Source organism: Coregonus lavaretus (assembly GCF_964263955.1).
Source record: "Coregonus lavaretus genome assembly, chromosome: 37".
Taxonomy (NCBI): domain Eukaryota; kingdom Metazoa; phylum Chordata; class Actinopteri; order Salmoniformes; family Salmonidae; genus Coregonus; species Coregonus lavaretus.
The window spans coordinates 33,494,934-33,514,100 of NC_140024.1; the positions used below are offsets into that span (position 1 = coordinate 33,494,934).

Genomic DNA, 19,167 nt, shown 5'->3' on the forward strand with positions numbered 1-19,167 from the left:
TGTGTTTTATGTAGAAGATCAGTAACCGTTTTTCTATTGACGAGAGCGTGATCAGTTCACTCTCCGAGGTTTGTGTGTGTGGTTCTATTCTGTGCTGGTGTGGTTTAGGGCTAAGGGAAGCCTCACCCTGTAGCCGTGTATCTTTTGACACATGGTATGAAGGGAATCCTAATGGTAATATGTCACGCCCCTGTCGCGTGCCTCAGTTTGCACGTAGAGTATTTGACTCACTTCCTCGTTTGTCAAAAGAACTCCCTATTATGAACGTCCTCTGCTCTAGCTGTGTTCTCATTGGCTAAGATTGTAAAATGGTGTGCTGCGATTGACCTCCAGCTCACCACATAGGCCTACAGTAGTTCACATAAGATGTGGTGTCAGGGGGCATCGGGCTGGCGTGTGAGGTTAGGGCAGGGCTCCCCAAACTATAGAGATGTGGTGTCAGGGGGCATCGGGCCGGCGTGTGAGGTTAGGGCAGGGCTTCCCAAACTATAGAGATGTGGTGTCAGGGGGCATCGGGCTGGCGTGTGAGGTTAGGGCAGGGCTTCCCAAACTATAGAGATGTGGTGTCGGGGGGCATCGGGCTGGCGTGTGAGGTTAGGGCAGGGCTTCCCAAACTATAGAGATGTGGTGTCAGGGGGCATCGGGCTGGCGTGTGAGGTTAGGGCAGGGCTTCCCAAACTATAGAGATGTGGTGTCGGGGGGCATCGGGCTGGCGTGTGAGGTTAGGGCAGGGCTTCCCAAACTATAGAGATGTGGTGTCAGGGGGCATCGGACTGGCGTTTGAGGTTAGGGCAGGGATTCCCGAACTATAGAGCCACAAGACTGTTCCAAAGGATCTCCGGAGGTTTTGAGATGTATTTTTTTTTTTTATATACAAGTTTGACATTAAATTGACATTTTGTCATGAAATCAGAGCAATTCGGTCAAAATCAGGTTAGCAGCATTTGCTTACTGGTCGCCCCAAAGAGAAACCATCTTTAGCTTGTGCTTTCTCTGGTATAGGTGAGTGGAAGAACCTGTGATGTCCTCACCAACGTGTCTCGAGGAGGAAAGGTTGGGGACACCTCGCGTGAGGGGCATCTATCTACTCTCTCCCTATGTGCTATGCCATACTACTAGTGATGTTACACCACACGAGTCACTGCTAGTTCTCCCCTGGGATCCAAAGGTTGATTTAGTGTTGAACTGTTAGTTTATCCCTTCCATCTCACCAAGGGTTTTCGTGGTTCTACCAACTTTTTCAATTACATTTACATTTACGTCATTTAGCAGACGCTCTTATCCAGAGCGACCTACAGTTAGTGAGTTCATACATTATTTTAGAACCCACAACCCTGGCGTTGCAAACGCCATGCTCTACCAACTGAGCTACATCCCTGAATTTGATTTTGCAACAATCTGACTGGCTTCAAGAGATTACTGGAGCCAGACTCCTTTTCCATTGTCCTAGTTTTTTTTCCATTTGCATCGCATTGATTCGCATATAACACAGCATACAACACATTCCAGTCTGATAAGCTTACATCAATTCTGCTTTAAGTTTGCTTAAGCTTAGCTGTCGTTTGCTTTTTAATGAAGGCTAATTATGTGAGAGAAAATCGATTTAACTTTAGGTGTCAGCTTACATTAAAGTATTGATTGGTCTAAAACAAAACGCTCGTAAGGCTGGCACTTACCTGCATGCGAAGGGCCCTTCGTTAGAGGTAGGGCCCTTCGTTAGAGGTAGGGCCCTTCGTTAGAGTGGATTAGGGATCTGACTGGTAACGTGACTCAACTGAAAGCCAAAGTTTACTATGGGAATAGTGGAAATGTGCATTGTCTAACATGGATTTCTTGGTAAGATTATGAATGCAATGTAAAATACACAGATTAAATTCTCCTCTTTTGATATTGATGAATGAGGGTGCTAATCTTCCCGTCGTGTGAATTGGTGAACGGGTCTCCCGGTCGCGGCCGGCTACGACAGAGCCTGGTTACCACTGCTTGTTTGGTAGTCTTCCAACGCAATACAAGGATGTAAAACAGACAGACAGACTACCACCTAGCATGGCATGGCTGCCTTCTCAGAGACTGCCCTCGACCTCTATAGAGCTGACCTCCTCAACCTCTACAACTATACATGAACGAGAACGACTAGCACTCCATTGTCCACTTGCAAACGTCTCACGAAGTTTAGATTTTGGGTGTGAACTGTCACTTTAAGTAAAGCACTTTATTATACAGTATGTTCGATCACCACTACTTCTTAAAAACAGACTCGTTGGTATGAATGTCTGTGACATGGCGTGTGTTTCTGTGCTAACTCAGCACAGAGATTTTAGTACAATATGAAGCATTGTGGACCAGTAACAAATACCCTTTTAACACTATCGTACCTACCCCAACTGCTGGCTCTGATCACATTGTCCTTTTCAGCATGGTGCCATCAACTATGTTGGATTTGTAACCAGGCCAGCTCAGTACAGCTTTGTTTGTCTTGGGTCAGTAGTGTGAAAAGCCCTTAACAGTGCTGTTGATCCAAGTCCCATATAGAGGAAATCTGCTATTGTGCCTACAGTGTAAAATGAAGGAAAGGGTCAAATATAATCCATACCCCTTGTTGTTGTACTAACTACACAGTTACATTTGATCAAGTTCTATCAATAAGTTCTAATGTGAAATGATTTGTTGATTGGTCTGTCAAATAGCACAAGGGATTGCGCCGAGTATAGCAATTAACTGTTGAATCATAGCAATGGAACACACAGAGAAATGTATAGAGATTATTATATATATTTTCTATTATAAACTAGATCTTTAGATATGGCTCTGGTTCACCGTTGCTTCAATGCTAAAGAGTCATTGTGCTCGCATGACTCGTGAGTCAAAACTAATCTCATGAGTCTGTTTCGGCAGTCTGTGCTGTTTGACCCGTCAATGTGTTGTCGTCCGGTGTAACCCCAAGTCACTCTGTCATATATTCTCCTTTATCCTTCTACCCCTCATGGCTACTCAATGTATGTTTCTTTTGTAAAATGGATGTATTCTAAATCAAAATTGTGTTTTTACTTAATTTGTAAAAGTGTAAAATATTTTATTTCTAATTAAATGCTGCTTATATACATAACCACCAGGTGGCTCTTGTCTCGTCTTTCAGGTGTGTATAATTCACAAAGGGAATGTTAAGCTGTTACCATATTGCTTAAAGGGATGGTCCACTCAAAATAGAAACCTACATGATTTTTCCATTTTACCTTGGCTGTAGTCGATTCTCCAAGACTGTTTTTGGTTATGTATTTAGCTTACTAAGGCATTTTATAGTCTTTGTGTTTCGTTGTACACAAGTGTCGAAGGGTTACAGGCTAGGGTTTGTAAATTATAGTACATAAAGTATTTGGTTTCTTCTCAAGCTTCTCTAGAAGTAGAAGGCAAATGTCCACTAAACCTAATGGTTCTGGTCCTTATGGTCAGTTAAAATCTGAACTCTTGAGTCCCATCTGGATGCAATGCCTGGAAAAAGGGAGATTTTTCAACATGGAAACTGTATCCAAGCCAGGTAATGGAAAATAAACAGTGTGATTGCAATGAGCTGTGCAGTGCCTGTCCGCCCCATTGCCTGGGGCCATTTAGTAGATAATACACTGTCATCATTACAGAAGCTTTGCCCAGGTTCAGTCCTATAGACATAACTCTATGAACAGGAATGATATTTCTGCTTATCAGTGTTTGTTGGCATGGCCTCCCCCGCAGATCTTGCAGGCCAGAGCCTGAGGGGGTTACAGTACAATGGCATCCTGATTCAGGCTTCCCTGAATTCACCCGCCATACACACAGATGGAAAAACTATTTCCCTGAAGTATCACCATCTCTGTTTGCTCCATTAAAAGTGACCGTGTTTTCCCTCAAACGCTCAACATGCCAACATGCAGCCACGCCCCTTTTCCTTTGGAGCTCCAGAACTCCACATGGCATGTCTGTAAAAACAGAAGCTGGAGAGTCCAGATGCATGGTGAGTACGCATAGATGCTTGTCCATCATTACAGAGCGAGAGAGAGAGTGCAGAATGCTAGTGTGACTCCTGGTGAAAAGAAAGGGTTAAATCTCTCTCTTTAGTGTGGTGTGTGTGAGTGATCTCCTCAACAGCTGCGTCACATCTAGAGCACAGAGAAAGAGAGGATAGTGGGGTTGATGTGGAGCGTTCTGAATAGGAACACTTTAGATTCCGGACTCCTGTCACTCCTCAGTGACATCATGTCTGTTCTGGTTCCTAGCTCTATGGTTCTGGTGAGCCAGAGGGCGCCGATGCCCCCTCATCTGCAACCAAGACACCTCCTGCCTCTTCTTCTCCGTGTCATTCTACTCTGCCTCCATGGAAGTGCCTGGCCCCACGGTAAGAGCTGGAGCGATGATTTCATCATACACTGACGATTACACATTTAATTCAGATGTATTACCCTACTGAGCATGCTGTAACTTGTGTTAGCCTCCCTATTCTGAAGTGTTCCCAGGACTTCCATTGTTAGAGTTTTGCTTTTGTTGTAATTGCAGTTGCTGAGTAATTAATTTCCCCTCTGAGTCATATGGGTACACCTAGTCATGTCTGGGTTTTAACTTCTCTGGTCCACATATCTAGTCAAGTCTGGGTTTTAACTTCTCTGGTCCACATATCTAGTCAAGTCTGGGTTTTAACTTCTCTGGTCCACATATCTAGTCAAGTCTGGGTTTTAACTTCTCTGGTCCACATATCTAGTCAAGTTTGGGTTTTAACTTCTCTGGTCCACATATCTAGTCATGTCTGGGTTTTAACTTCTCAGGTCCAAATACTGTACCTAGTGAAGTCTGGGTTATAACTTCTCTGGTCACATACTAAGTAATGTCTGGGTTTTAACTTCTCTGCTGTTAGAAAGCTGGGGAAAATGTCTGTGTATTGCCACACTCATTTTGACCAGACTGGAATGAGAATATGTATGACTGTAGTAGTTAATTAACCTCTATGGGATCGGTGTCCCGTATACGGGACGGTTGAGCTAACGTGCGCTAATGTGATTAGGATGACTGTTGTAAGTAACAGCAAACTTTCCAGGACATAGACATGTCTTATATGGGCAGAAAGCTTAAATTCTTGTTAATCTAACTGCACTGTCCAATTTACAGTAGCTATTACAGTGAAATAATACCATGCTATTGTTTGAGGAGAGTGCACAACAACAACAAAAACTAATCACGGCAACTGGTACCTCTGAAGGTAAATAATGTACTTACATTCAGTAATCTTGCTCTGATTTATCATCCTAAGGGTCCCAGAGATAAAATGTAGCATAGTTTTGTTTGATGAAATCCATTTTTGTATTCAAATGTAGGAACTGGGTTCTACAGTTTGAACCCCTGCTGTCTCTGGATACACACCCACCCCGCCCGGCCATCTAGATGTGTGAAAGTTGGTATATAAGCTAATGATCCATCATGTATGACATTCCTGGGAGTGTGTAAACTTACATTTTGTATTACCATATAATTTTTGTATGTTCTCTAGAGTTATGTACTTGATAATGTATAAATTGACCAATTTGGCATATTTGGGTAGACTTGATACAAAATAGTCCAGTATTGCAATCTGAAACTGCACACACTGCTGCCATCTAGTGGCCAAAATCTAAATCTAAAAGTTTTTTTACATTTACATTTACATTTTAGTCATTTAGCAGACACTCTTATCCAGAGCGACTTACAGTTAGTGAGTGCATACATTATTTTTTATTTTTTCATACTGGCCCCCCGTGGGAATCGAACCCACAACCCTGGCGTTGCAAACGCCATGCTCTACCAACTGAGCTACATCCCTGCCGGCCATTCCCTCCCCTACCCTGGACGACGCTGGGCCAATTGTGCGCCGCCCTATGGGTCTCCCGGTCACGGCCAGCTACGACAGAGCCTGGATTCGAACCAGGATCTCTAGTGACACAGCTAGCACTGCAATGCAGTGCCTTAGTCCACTGCGCCACTTATTATCTTTTACCAGATCTAATGTGTTATATTCTCCTACATTAATTTCACATTTCAACAAACTTCAAAGTGTTTCCTTTCAAATGGTATCAAAAAATGCATATCCTTGCTTCAGGTCCTGAGCTACAGGCAGTTAGATTTGGTTATGTCACTTTAGGCGAAAATTGAAAAAAAGGGTCTGATCCATAAGAGGTTAACACTTAGGGACAACAAAGTCAAGGTATTGGAGTGGCCTTCACATAACTCTGTGTGGTTGTTGTTTTTATCGCACTGCTTTGCTTTATCTTGGCCAGGTCGCAGTTGTAAATGAGAATTGGTTCTCAACTGGCTTAATTAGTTAAATAAAGGTGAAATAAAAAAAATTAAAATAAAAGCCCTGACCTCAATTCTATAGAAAATGTGTGGGCAGAACTAAAAAAGTGTGTGCGAGCAGGGAGGCCTACAAACCTGACTCAGTTACACCGGCTCTGTCAGAAGGAGTGGGCCAAAATTCCCCCTACTTATTGTGGGAAGCTTTTCGAAGGCTACCCGAAACGTTTGACCCAAGTTAAACAATTTAAAGGCAATGCTACCAAATACTAATTGAGTGTTTGTAAACTTCTGACCCACTGGGAATGTGATGAAATAAATAAAAGCTGAAATAAATCATTCTCTCTACTATTATTAAACTGAGTTTAAATGTATTTGCCTAAGGTGTATGTAAACTTCCGACTTCAAATGTATGTATGCATGTATATATATGTATTCAAGGGTTTTTCTTTATTTTTACTATTTTCTACATTGTAGAATAATAGTGAAGACATCAAAACTATGAAATAATATATATGGAATCATGCATTAACCAAAAAAATGTTAAACCAAAAATATATATTTGAGATTCTTCAAAGGAGCCACCCTTTGCCTTGATGACAGCTTTGCATGATGTTGGCAAGGTAGTATTTTATACTTCAAGGGGTCTTAAAAATTCAAATCAAATTGCTAAATGATCCTTGGTATGACCTTCTTAAAACAGTTCATAATAGCTCAGTAGAACCCCAGCTTAGACAGGGCTTAGTCTGTAGAGGGTAAAAGACACGTCTTTGGCACCATCACGAGATAGGGTTAGATTGCGTTTGGGGGGGTTTCTTGCTATTGTAATGACCCCTGGGGGAGCAGGTAATGAACTTTGAACCATGAATTTACGATTCAAGCACATTACCCCTGTTCCAATAGGATTAACCCACTCAGCAGAGTTAGTCAACAGAGAGCTGTAAAATCACTGCATAGAATCACATTGGGTCCTTTTTTCTTGTCTCTCACATAGAACTTGCCACAAGACACCTGGAAGTTGATGAGAGGTATCAAACAAATTATAGTCTCACAGAGGATTGCTACCCTTAAACCCTCTTCCAGTTTACACATGCTATACTTAAGCAATAAGGCCCGAGGCGGTGTGATATATTGGCCAATATACCACGCCTAAAATCTGTTCTTAGGACACAGCCCTTAGCAGTGATACATTGGCTATATACCACAAACCCCTGAGGTGCCATATTGCTATTATATACTGGTTACCAACATAAATATAACAGGGAGGAAGTTTTGCATCATACCCGTGGCATATTGTCTAATATACAGTGCTTTGCAAAAGTATTCATCCCCCTTGGCGTTTTTTAAATATTTTGTTCCATTACAACCTCTAATTTAAATGACATTTTATTTGGATTTCATGTAATGGACATACACAAAATAGTCCAAATTGGTGAAGTGAAATGAAAAAAATTACTTGGGTGAATAGTTATGCACGCTCAAGTTTTCTGTTTTTTTGTCTTATTTTTTGTTTGTTTCACAATAAAAAAATATTTTGCATCTTCAAAGTGGTAGGCATGTTGTGTAAATCAAATGATACAAACCCCCCAAAAAATCAATTTTAATTCCAGGTTGTAAGGCAACAAAATCGGAAAAATGCCAAGGGGGGTGAATACTTTCGCAAGCCACTGTACACACTGCTGGAATGCTGTTTCAGCCAATCAGCATCCAGGATCCAAACTACCTGGTTTATTATGTAGCTATGGCTACATTTACACAGGCAGCCCAATTCTGATCTTTTCCCCAATCATTGGCAAAAGAGCTGATCTGATTGGTCAAAAGCCCATTAGTGGGAAAAAAAAAGATTAGAATTGGGCTACCAGGTTAAACACATTAGAGCCCTACTCAAGCAAACGTGATAACCAGATCTCTGGGATAGCAAAAATAAGCTTTATACAAATAATTTTAGCCCCAAAAAACACTCTTCCAGTACAGGGAGGATACAGTTGAGGTGTGTTTGCTTTGAGTTGCGTTCAAACTGTAGCTAAATATTATTTTGAAATGTTATGAATCAAAACGTGCATTCATGTAGACTATAGAGCATGTTATTTTACAGAAGCAGTAATTCTAGACAGATGAACGCCGTGCCTCATGACATGTTGGGTTCACAACATGCCGGTCTCAATGTGAAACTCCCTTGATACGGCATTGCTTGTTCTTTTGAGTTTAGGCTTGGTATCATGTGTTGTACAAGTGTGTATTAATACATGTGTGAATTGGAAATGTGTTTGTATGTGAGAGGCCCTAGGGGAGTGGCGTCACGACCAGGGACAGCCATTGGAGCAATTAGGGTTAAGTGCCTTGCTCAAGGGCACATTCTTCACCTTGCCGGCTCGTGGATTAGATCTAGCGACCATTCGGTTACTGGCCAACGCTCTAACCTGCCACGCTAAAATGGGCTTTAGAAAATACATTTGATTGACTGATTGCTTTGATTTAGATTCCAGAGGTGTGGTGGATGACAAGTGTCCCAGCTCAGAGTGGAACCACATGTGTGGGGACTGTTGTGAGTACCACCTGATCCAGTGTAGGTGTCCCTCCCAGGGTGCACGGGTCGGGTACTCCGTCCCCTGCTGCCGCAATGAACTGGACCAGTGTGACCCCTGCATCATCCACCCTGGTAAACAACCTATCAGACCTCTACCAAAGATACTGGTAACTAACCCAAGATATCTCATCGGTGTCGTTTCTAGTGGGAGCAAATGAAGCATAGTGGACAGAACAAGCAAGGAGGTGGGCAGAACCAAGCATGACCTAGTGAGATCCTATTGGTGGGTTTTAGCATATATTTGCATATTTCTGCTAGGTAACGCCTTCTTTGTGAAGTGTGCATGTGCAATAATTCAATTCGCCGTTGCATTCCTTCTAAACGACACCATTTTTAAAAACTTTGGCAAAGGGTAAAGTCTACAACACGTAGTCCACTCTGTACAGATTGTAATTTTGGGAAGAGAACTGTATTGAGATCGAATGTTTTATCAATGAGAAAATGTGCAGAATGTCCGCCAAGTTTCATTTAGCTCAATTTTCTCCCACTTCCCGCCATTGGACTTCCTCTCATCACCATATTTGGTGGTGAGAAGAAGCTCTAAACGGACGCTTCAGATGTATACATCCGGTGAGACATCTGGCTCCTTCTTATAATCTGTGCCTCTACTGCTTCCCTGTTACTCCCTTCCAGCTTTCTTACCCAATACAACTGTTTGCACACTGACCTTTTTCTTCTTATTCTTCACATGATGATAACGCTTTACGTTAAGATGTACATACAAGGATTTATACCGGTTATAAGTCGTTTATTCACTTTTTCTTACGGATTTATTAACGTTTAATTAATCAAACATTTAAAAGTGATAAAACATTGGTTGAAATTGCATGTCATTTAACTGCTTGCAGGAACGCTGGTCTGATCCACTGGTCCCCCTGTTTCTGCTCTTCCCTCAGGCTGCAGTCTGTTTGAGAACTGTAAGACCTGTCACAATGGGACGTGGGAGGCCAAGGACGATTTCTTCATCCGAGGGAGATTCTGTACAGACTGTCGTCAGGGTTGGGCAGGTGGAGACTGCAAGAGTGAGTAAGCTGTTTCAGGGGTAGAGCGTTTTCTAAATTACAGTGTTGGGGAGTTTCTCACTTGTTTCATTGCCAGTGTTGGGGAGTAGTGAACTACGTGTAATTCAACTAGTATTGTAACTACATTTTGCAGTAGCTTGGTGGTAGTTGAACTGAATTGAAATTTTGGTACCGTTTCAGCAGTTAATTATTTTATAGCCATGTAGCAGTGTATCTACAGTTGAAATCGGAAGTTTACATACATTTAGGTTGGAGTCATTAAAACTAGTTTTTCAACCACTCTACACATTTCTTGTTAACAAACTATACTTTTGGCATGTTGGTTAGGACATCTACTTTGTGCATGACACAAGTAATTTTTCCAACAATTGTTTACAGACAGATTATTTCACTTATAATTCACTGTATCACAATTCCAGTGGGTCAGAAGTTTACATACACTAAGTTGACTATGCCTTTAAACAGCTGGGAAAATTCCAGAAAACAATGGCATGGCTTTAGAAGCTTCTGATAGGCGAATTGACATCATTTGAGTCAATTGGGTCAATTGAGTCAATAGGGCGGCAGGTAGCTTAGTGGGTAAGAGCGTTATGCCAGTAACCGAAAGGTCGCTGTTTCTAATCCCCGAGCCGACTAGGTGAAAAATCTGTCGATGTGCCTTTGAGCAAGGCACTTAACCCTAATTGCTCATGTAAGTCGCTCTGGATAAGAGCATCTGCTAAATGACTAAAATGTAAATGTAAATGTAATTGGAGGTGTGGATGTATTTCAAGGCCTACCTTCAAACTCAGTGCCTCTTTGCTTGACATCATGGGAAAATCAAAAGAAATCAGCCAAGACCTCAGCAAAAAATTGTAGACCTCCACAAGTCTGGTTCATCCTTGGGAGCAATTTCCAAACGGCTGAAGGTGCCACGTTCATCTGTACAAACAATAGTATGCAAGTATAAACACCATGGGACCACGCAGCTGTCATACCGCTCAGGAAGGAGACGCGTTCTGTCTCCTAGAGAATAACGTACTTTGGTACGAAAAGTGCAAATCAATCCCAGAACAACAGCAAAGGACCTTGTGAAGATGCTGGAGGAAACAGGTACAAAAGTATCTATATCCACAGTAAAACGAGTCCTATATCAACATTACCTGAAAGGCTGCTCAGCAAGGAAGAAGCCACTGCTCCAAAACCGCCATAAAATAGCCAGACTATGGTTTGCAATTGCACATGGGGACAAGATTGTACTTTTTGGAGAAATGTCCTCTGGTCTGATGAAACAAAAATAGAACTGTTTGGCCATAATGACCATCGTTATGTTTGGAGGAAAATGGGTGTGGCTTGCAAGCCGAAGAACACCATCCCAACCATGAAGCACGGGGGTGGCAGCATCATGCTGTGGGGGTGCTTTGCTGCAGGAGGGACTGGTGCATTTCACAAAATAGATGGCATCATGAGGAAGGAAAATCATGTGGATATATTGAAGCAACAGCTCAAGACATCAGTCAGGAAGTTAAAGCTTGGTCGCAAATGTGTCTTCCAAATGGACAATGACCCCAAGCATACTTCCAAAGTTGTGGCAAAATGGCTTAAGGACAACAAAGTCAAGGTATTGGAGTGGCCATCACAAAGCCCTGACCTCAATCCTATAGAAAATGTGTGGGCAGAACTGAAAAAGCATGTGCGAGCAAGGAGGCCTACAAACCTGACTCAGTTACACTAGCTCTGTCAGGAGGAATGGGCCAAAATTCACCCTACTTATTGTGGGAAGCTTGTGGAAGGCTACCCGAAACGTTTGACCCGAGTTAAAAAATTTAAAGGCAATGCTAACAAATACTAATTGAGTGTATGTAAACTTCTGACCCACTGGGAATGTGATGAAATAAATAAAAGCTGAAATAAATAATTCTCTCTACTATTATTCAGACATTTCACATTCTTAAAATAAAGTGGTGATCCTAACTGACCTAAGACAGGGAATTTTTACTAGGATTAAATGTCAGGAATTGTGAAAAATTGAGTTTAAATGTATTTGGCTAAGTTGTATGTAAACTTCCGACTTCAAATGTAACTGCTGGAACTACACACTACTTTATAGCCATGTAGCATTGTAGCTAACTACTGGAACTACACACTACTTTATAGCCATGTAGCGGTGTAGCTAACTACTGGAACTACACACTACTTTATAGCCATGTAGCGGTGTAGCTAACTACTGGAACTACACACTACTTTATAGCCATGTAGCAGTGTAGCTAACTACTGGAACTACACACTACTTTATAGCCATGTAGCAGTGTAGCTAACTACTGGAACTACACACTACTTTATAGCCATGTAGCAGTGTAGCTAACAACTGGAACTACACACTACTTTATAGCCATGTAGCGGTGTAGCTAACAACTGGAACTACACACTACTTTATGGGGCGGCAGGTAGCTTAGTGGGTAAGAGCGTTGTGCCAGTAACCGAAAGGTCGCTGGTTCTAATCCCTGAGCCGACTAGGTGAAAAATCTGTCGATGTGCCCTTAAGCAAGGCACTTAACCCTAATTGCTCCTGTAAGTCGCTCTGGATAAGAGCGTCTGCTAAATGACTAAAATGTAAAATGTAAAAATGATAGCCATGTAGCATTGTAGCTAACAACTGGAACTACACTACTTCATAGCCATGTAGTAGTGTAGCTAACTACTGGAACTACACTACTTTTTTTGCACAAAGAAAATGTGTGAAGTAGACAATAATGTCCTTTCTTTTTCGGCATCAGACCTGCCTAATTCTCACTAGAAAGTTCTTATGTTTAATAGTCTATATTACACATTCTGTTATCATCTGACTCCAGAGTGATCTATTCTTGCAATTTTGTATTCTATGACATTTCAGATTTATATATGTAACTTTAGTTAAGTAAACTATGTTTAGAACTTTAGTGTAGCTTAACTTCTGTCAATGTGATGTAATTGGTAGCTTGGTAAACTATATTTTCAGAGTAGCTTCCCCAACACTGTTCATTACAAAAAAATGTAATGACTTGCTGCAAACCATAAAAATGTTACAATCTTTTTGTGTTGCATCATGTGAGCTCAGAGTATGTGTTCTTGTTCCTAGCATGTGGAGGGGTGATTCGTAGAGCCCAGGGCCACATCATGTTGGAGAGTTACCCCATCAATGCGCACTGTGAGTGGAGGGTGCAGGTAGAGAGAGGGGAGAACGTGGAGCTCAGGTTGGTCCCTGAATTGATCATACTGTACTATACCGTCAAAAATCATTGAATCGCTCATTGGTTTTCATGAAGTTGAATGGTATTCTATGAGGAAGTTGTCTGTCACAATCCATGGACACCGGATATAGATTTGTATCTTCTCCTACTTAACAGCCGAACATAATCATAACCAAGACCTTGTTTGGTTCCGTCCAGGTTCTCCATGCTTAGTCTAGAGCCTGACCTCAACTGTCACTATGACTACGTGGAGCTGCGGGATGGTGACAGCCTGAGCTCCCCTGTCATTGGCCGGTTTTGTGGGAATGAGCTGCCTCCACCAATCAGAACCTCTGGAACCAGGCTGCACGTCCTGTTTGTCTCAGACGGCTACAACAACTTTGATGGCTTCTTTGCCACTTTTCAGGAGATCTCGGGTAGCTACAGGCAGGGATTATTGCCATCATGAACAACACTTTAGCATAGATTGTTGCATGTCCTTACATGGTTATATTTTGGCCAATATTATTTAAATGATTTTAATCCATCAGCCGGTCGGTCAGTCAGTCATCCTGTCTGTCGCTCATCCTGTCTGTTTATTGAAATTATTATTATTCATTATCATTAATAATTTGTCTAATTGTCTGTTTGTTTCATATGTTGTGCTCCCTTGCAGCGTGCAGCCCCTCCCCTTGTCAGCACCATGGCACCTGTTTCCGGGACCCAGTACAGTCTTTTCGCTGTGCATGTCTGGCAGGTTACACAGGTCAACTCTGTGAGAATGGTTAGTGATCCGTCTGCTCCCAATAACCTAATTTCCCCACCAAACAAAGTGAGTTATTCATTTCATTCAGGTATTATAAAACCTAGCTCTACTGCTTGCTGGGAGGATAACCTTTTACTGCAGTGGGTTAAAATCAGGGTCACACAGAGTGTTTCTTGGTCGTCTTAAACAAATCTACTCTGAAAAAAAAGTATACACCTCACACACATGGTTATGGGCTTTAAAAAGAAGACACCTGCACCATGTCAGATATAGAGTTGAAATGTCTTCAATTTTGAGTTTGCATCCCAATATTACACTATATATACACAGAAGACTGAAATATAACAAAACTGTTTTACATAGAAACACTGGATTTTCATCAGTAAAAAAAAAAAAATCTTTAATACAAATATTAACATTCCACCCATGAGGCCAAAGAGGGCGCTTTCAGGGTCATTTCAGGAGTCCAGACCAAACTGGGGATGGTTGATATAATATTTCTACACAGACCACACTCTCTCTCTCTCTCTCTCTCTCTCTCTCTCCTTCCAGTTGCTAGGAGACAGGTGTGTGTGTTGCCGGCGAGGCCCGTGAACGGAGAGCTCCTCTCTGTGTACGGCCTGGGGGATGAACTCCTGGCTGTTCAGTACCTGTGTCACCCACCCTACACACTGACTGGCACCCCACAGAGGACCTGCCTGCCCAATGCCACCTGGAGTGGCACAGTGCCCATCTGTGGAAAGGTAGATAAAGGTAAAGTTCAAGATCATGGAAATGAATGGATCAACTTTATTGATCCCCAGCACAGACAGGAATGAAGCAGACATGAGTACTGATGGAACAGGTACATTACATTAGATGATGCCTCACGTGTCAATAAAATAAACTACACAATGAAAACAAGAAGAGAGTACACAAGGAATGAACATACGTGACAGAGTCCTGGTAGACCATTGAATGACCAGTACATTTCTCAATACATGATTCTCCTCCCTCTCTTCACCTCTCCCAGAGCCCATTAGACCCAGTCAGAGGGGTGCGGACCCAGTCAGAGGCCCGGGGGGGTGTCCTCCTCCAGCCAGGCTGCACCATGGCTACCTCCAGCTGGTCCGGGGCTCTGGGGGAGGTCCTGACACAGTGGACTACTTCTGTAACCCCTCCTACATCCTGAGTGGAGGCTCCCGGAGCACCTGTCTCTCAGACGGCTCGTGGAGTGGCCGGCGACCACTGTGTGTGAGAGGTATACTGACAGCAATCAGTCAGTTGGATAAAACCCCTGCACATGTTTATCCACATTTATAAACTGAGTTGTTCGAGCCCTGAATGCTGATTGTCTGAAAGCCGTGGTATATCAGACCGTATACCACAGGTATAACAAAACATGTATTTATACTGCTCTAATTACATTGGTAACCAGTTTATAATAGCAATAAGGCACCTCGGGGGTTTGTGATATATGGCCAATATACCACGGCTAAGGGCTGTATCCAGGTACTCCATGTTGCGTCGTGCTTAAGAACAGCCCTTAGCCGTGGTATATTGGCCATATACCACACCACCTTGGGCCTTATTGCTTAAATAACATCAGACTGTACAGTGCTTTAGTGTTGTTGTTTAGGTTATTGGACAATACTGTTGATTACGTGGTTAAGTGCTCTTTCTCTGTGTCCACAGCCTGTCGAGAGCCTAAGGTATCCGAGCTGGTGAGACACAAGATTGTGAAGCCAATGGCCCCATCCAGGTATGACCCGTACTAACACTACTATATGTCTCATTCTGACTGTTTGTATGTCAATCTGTACAAAGCCGGCACCTTGGGTGAATTTAAACACTGCTACTGGTTTTTAGAGTGGATTAGGTTTTATTTTACAGCAGAGGTGTCAAACTCATTCCACAGAGGGCCGAGTCTCTGCAGGTTTTAGTTTTTTCCTTTCAATTAAGACCTAGACAACCTGGTGAGGGGAGCTCCTTACTAATTAGTGACCTTAATTCCTCTGTCAAGTACAAGGGTGAAGCGAAAACCCGCAGACACTCGGCCCTCCGTGGAATGAGTTTGACACGTGTTTTACAGACAATAACTTCCCAGTAAACATTTATTCTATATCTATTTTAAACGTGTCCATTGTTAAGTGTATTCTCCTTGTCCATAGACACCTTCTCTGTCCCCTACTACAGGAAAAGTCCAGTCCACAGGCTTTACACCTCGTCTAGGCATAAGGTCTATGACCCACCCTCCTCGGGGAAGCTTCCCAGCACCCAAGACCCTACCCTGGGGGAGTTACCCCGTGGTTTCCACCACCTGTACACCAGCATTGATTATGCGTGTGCCCTCCCTCTCTACCAACACCGTGGTAGCCCCCGGCGCACCTGTCTGAAGACAGGCAGGTGGAGTGGGCGTCATGTCTCCTGCTCGCCAGGTGAGGGCAGCACTGACTCATAGAAAAGCTGCAAAGAAAGGGAGATGTACTCAAACTTAGTCAGCCAATGAACAGATTCGTTTTTTCGAATATGGTCCAACTTTATTGGATCCATTTATACAATTTAGTACACATTAATCACTGTACAAGTGTCCCTGATACATTTACGTCATTTAGCAGACTCTCGGGTTAAGTGCCTTGCTCAAGGGCACATTGACAGATTTTTCACCTAGTTGGCTCGGGGATTCAAACCAGCAACCTTTTGGTTACTGGCCAAACGCTCTTAACTGCTAGGCTACCTGCCTCCGCAGGTGTACATGGAGGTTAGAAACATAGTCAGAAAACAACCTATTTCCTCTCCCATCTCTGACACCTACTCCTCTCTCTTTCTGTGACAGTGTGTGGTCAACTCCCAGCAGCCTTTAGCCCTCAGAACCTCACTGAGATTGGCTGGCCCTGGCATGCAGCCATCTACCTACGCTTCCCCAGCATCCGCAGTGCTGGCTCTAGCCTACAGGGGGCACCAGAGGAGGCCTCCTCTCCTTGGCAGCTGGCGTGCAGTGGAGCTCTAGTCACCCAGCTCAGTGTGCTGGTGGCAGGTCACTGCCTGGTGGTTGCAGGAGTGGGCAAGCCCCAGTGGGTAGATCCAACCAACATTAAAGTGGTGATGGGAATACACAGCCAGGGCCAGATGAAGACACTGCAACAACTGCAGGTGGGTGTGAGTGATGCTAGGCTAGGGGGGATGCTGTTTATTTTGTATTTATTTTATTTAACCTTTATTTAACTAAGCAAGTCAGTTAAGAACAAATTCTTATTTACAACGACTGCCTACTTGTAAAGCACCCCCGGCCAAAACCTCCCCTAATCCGGACGACGCTGGGCCAATTGTGCGCCGCCCAGCTGTATCTACACAGGGCGTAAAAGTGTGGGCGTGATACACTTTATGTAAGGGAAAATCAAGTCTGGCATTTCAAAGTGGAAATTACAAACTTCAGAAGCCTTTCTAAACCTCAAATACACTACAAGTTTTACCTTTCTGCACTGTTCTCCTTCAACAGGGTGATCAAATTAAGATCCTACATCTGTATGACACACTGGTATAAATAATATATTGTCATGTCAATGGGAGATGTTGGAAACTAAGGTTGGGAATTTGTCCTAAACAATTAGACCTCCTTGCGTTATGCACAAACACTTGTCCCCTCCAGAGAACAGATTGTAGGAGTGTTGTCGCCAACCGCACTGACCAAATCTCAATGCACATGGCAAGTCAGTAAGCTGTGCTTAGGTCCTGCCAAGTTGCATGCTGGGGCACTTATGTGTTTAGACTGAGCCAAGCAAGCTGCCACTGCTCTAACTCTCTGCACGGCATTCATTTTGGTTCGATCTTCCTCATGTCTCCTCTGATCCAACAGGTTTCCTCTGTCTTGGCTCATCCCAGCTTCGATCCTGTGACACTGGACTCAGACCTGGCTGTTCTGAAGCTACGGGACAAGGCCAAGATCAGTGAGCGTGTGCTGCCCGTGTGTCTCCCCAAAATGCAAGGCGGGGAGGTGACCGCCACACAGGGCTATGCCACAGGCTGGCTCCTTGCATTTGACTCAAGGTCCAGTTCCAAACCCAGCGTAGCCGGCGAGACAGCCCAGACTGGAGTGGTCGAGCTGGGGGATGTCCTTCAGTGCGAGAGGCAGTTTGCTCTGAGCGGGGCCCCTGTCACCATCACTGACAATATGCTGTGTACAATGCACCACCCTCTCAATCCCACCAAGCCTTGTCCCACTGTCAGTGCAGGCATCACAATCATACCATCTCCTGCCACTAAGCCATCATCGGGTCCTTCGGAGGGACAGGGGGACAATAGTGTTGTCTGGGAGCTTCTGGCTTTAGAAAGTTTTGGTTATGAGACATGGAACTGTGGCCCAGTGCTTTACACAGTCCATGCCCGGATAAAAAACTTCAAAGACTGGATAGAGAAAAACATGAAGTAGATCTCTGATTTGACTCCATGTCTCAGCCACTGTCACCATCATTGACAGTCTGTTTTTTATTTTCTAACAACTCACTTCCTCACTGCGAGTTCCCTGAAATAGATGGCAGGGCTAAGCGCTTGGCAGTGTATTCTGCTGAGCCAATTGGAAACTTCCTAAGACGAGATGTGGGGAGGACAGTCATCCCTGGCACTATTTACTATTATGTATATTTTGCACTAATTACTATTATGTACACTGAACAAAAATATAAACGCAACATGTAAAGTGTTGGTTCCATGTTTCATGAGCTGAAATAAAAGATCCCAAAAATGTTCCATATGCACTAAAAGCTTATTTCTCTCAAATGTTGTACACAAATGTGTTTACATCCCTGTTAGTGAGCATTTCTCCTTTGCTGAGATAATCCATCCACCTGACAGGTGTGGCATATCAAAAAGCTGATTAAACAGCATGATCCTTACACAGGTGCACCTTGTGCTGTGGACAATAAAAGGTCACTTAAAATGTGCAGTTTTGTCACACAGCACAATGCCACAGATGTCTCAAGTTTTGAGGGAGAGTGCAATTGGCATGCTGACTGCAGGAATATCCACAAGAGCTGTTGCCAGAGAATGTAATGTTAATTTCTCTACCATAAGCTGCCTCCAATGTCTTTTTTAAATAATTTGGTAGTACGTCCAACCGGCCTCACAACCGCAGACCACGTGTATGGTGTCGTGTGAGCGGTTTGCTGATGTCGACGATGTGAACAGAGTGCCCCATGGTGGCGGTGGGGTTATGGTATGGGCAGGCATAAGCTACGGACAATGAACACAATTGCATTGTATCGATGGCAATTTGATTACACAGAGATACCGTATTTGTATTTATTATGGATCCCCATTATCTGCTGCCAAGGCTGC

General features: G+C 43.3%; 2 protein-coding genes across 2 annotated transcripts in view; both read left to right on the plus strand.

The window, feature by feature from the left end:
* LOC311111884 (cryptochrome-2-like) overlaps positions 1-1,470 on the plus strand; it is a 24,683-nt gene extending 23,213 nt beyond the window's left edge. Inside the window, exon 12 of the mRNA XM_084154795.1 lies at positions 1-1,470. This exon is cut by the window's left edge and continues 284 nt beyond it. The gene's annotated coding sequence lies outside the window, so the exon portion shown is untranslated.
* Positions 1,471-3,920: 2,450 nt separating this feature from the next.
* Positions 3,921-18,580, plus strand: LOC311111870 (inactive serine protease PAMR1-like). The gene is made up of 13 exons (XM_084154778.1): positions 3,921-3,988; positions 4,251-4,369; positions 8,771-8,950; positions 9,775-9,900; positions 12,998-13,112; positions 13,308-13,525; positions 13,765-13,872; positions 14,407-14,607; positions 14,867-15,094; positions 15,529-15,595; positions 16,030-16,271; positions 16,670-16,986; positions 17,690-18,580. Exons 2-13 carry the CDS (start codon positions 4,255-4,257, stop codon positions 18,260-18,262), a joined length of 2,490 nt encoding a protein of 829 aa, XP_084010904.1. The 5' UTR covers positions 3,921-3,988; positions 4,251-4,254; the 3' UTR covers positions 18,263-18,580.
* The last annotated feature ends 587 nt before the right edge of the window (positions 18,581-19,167 follow it).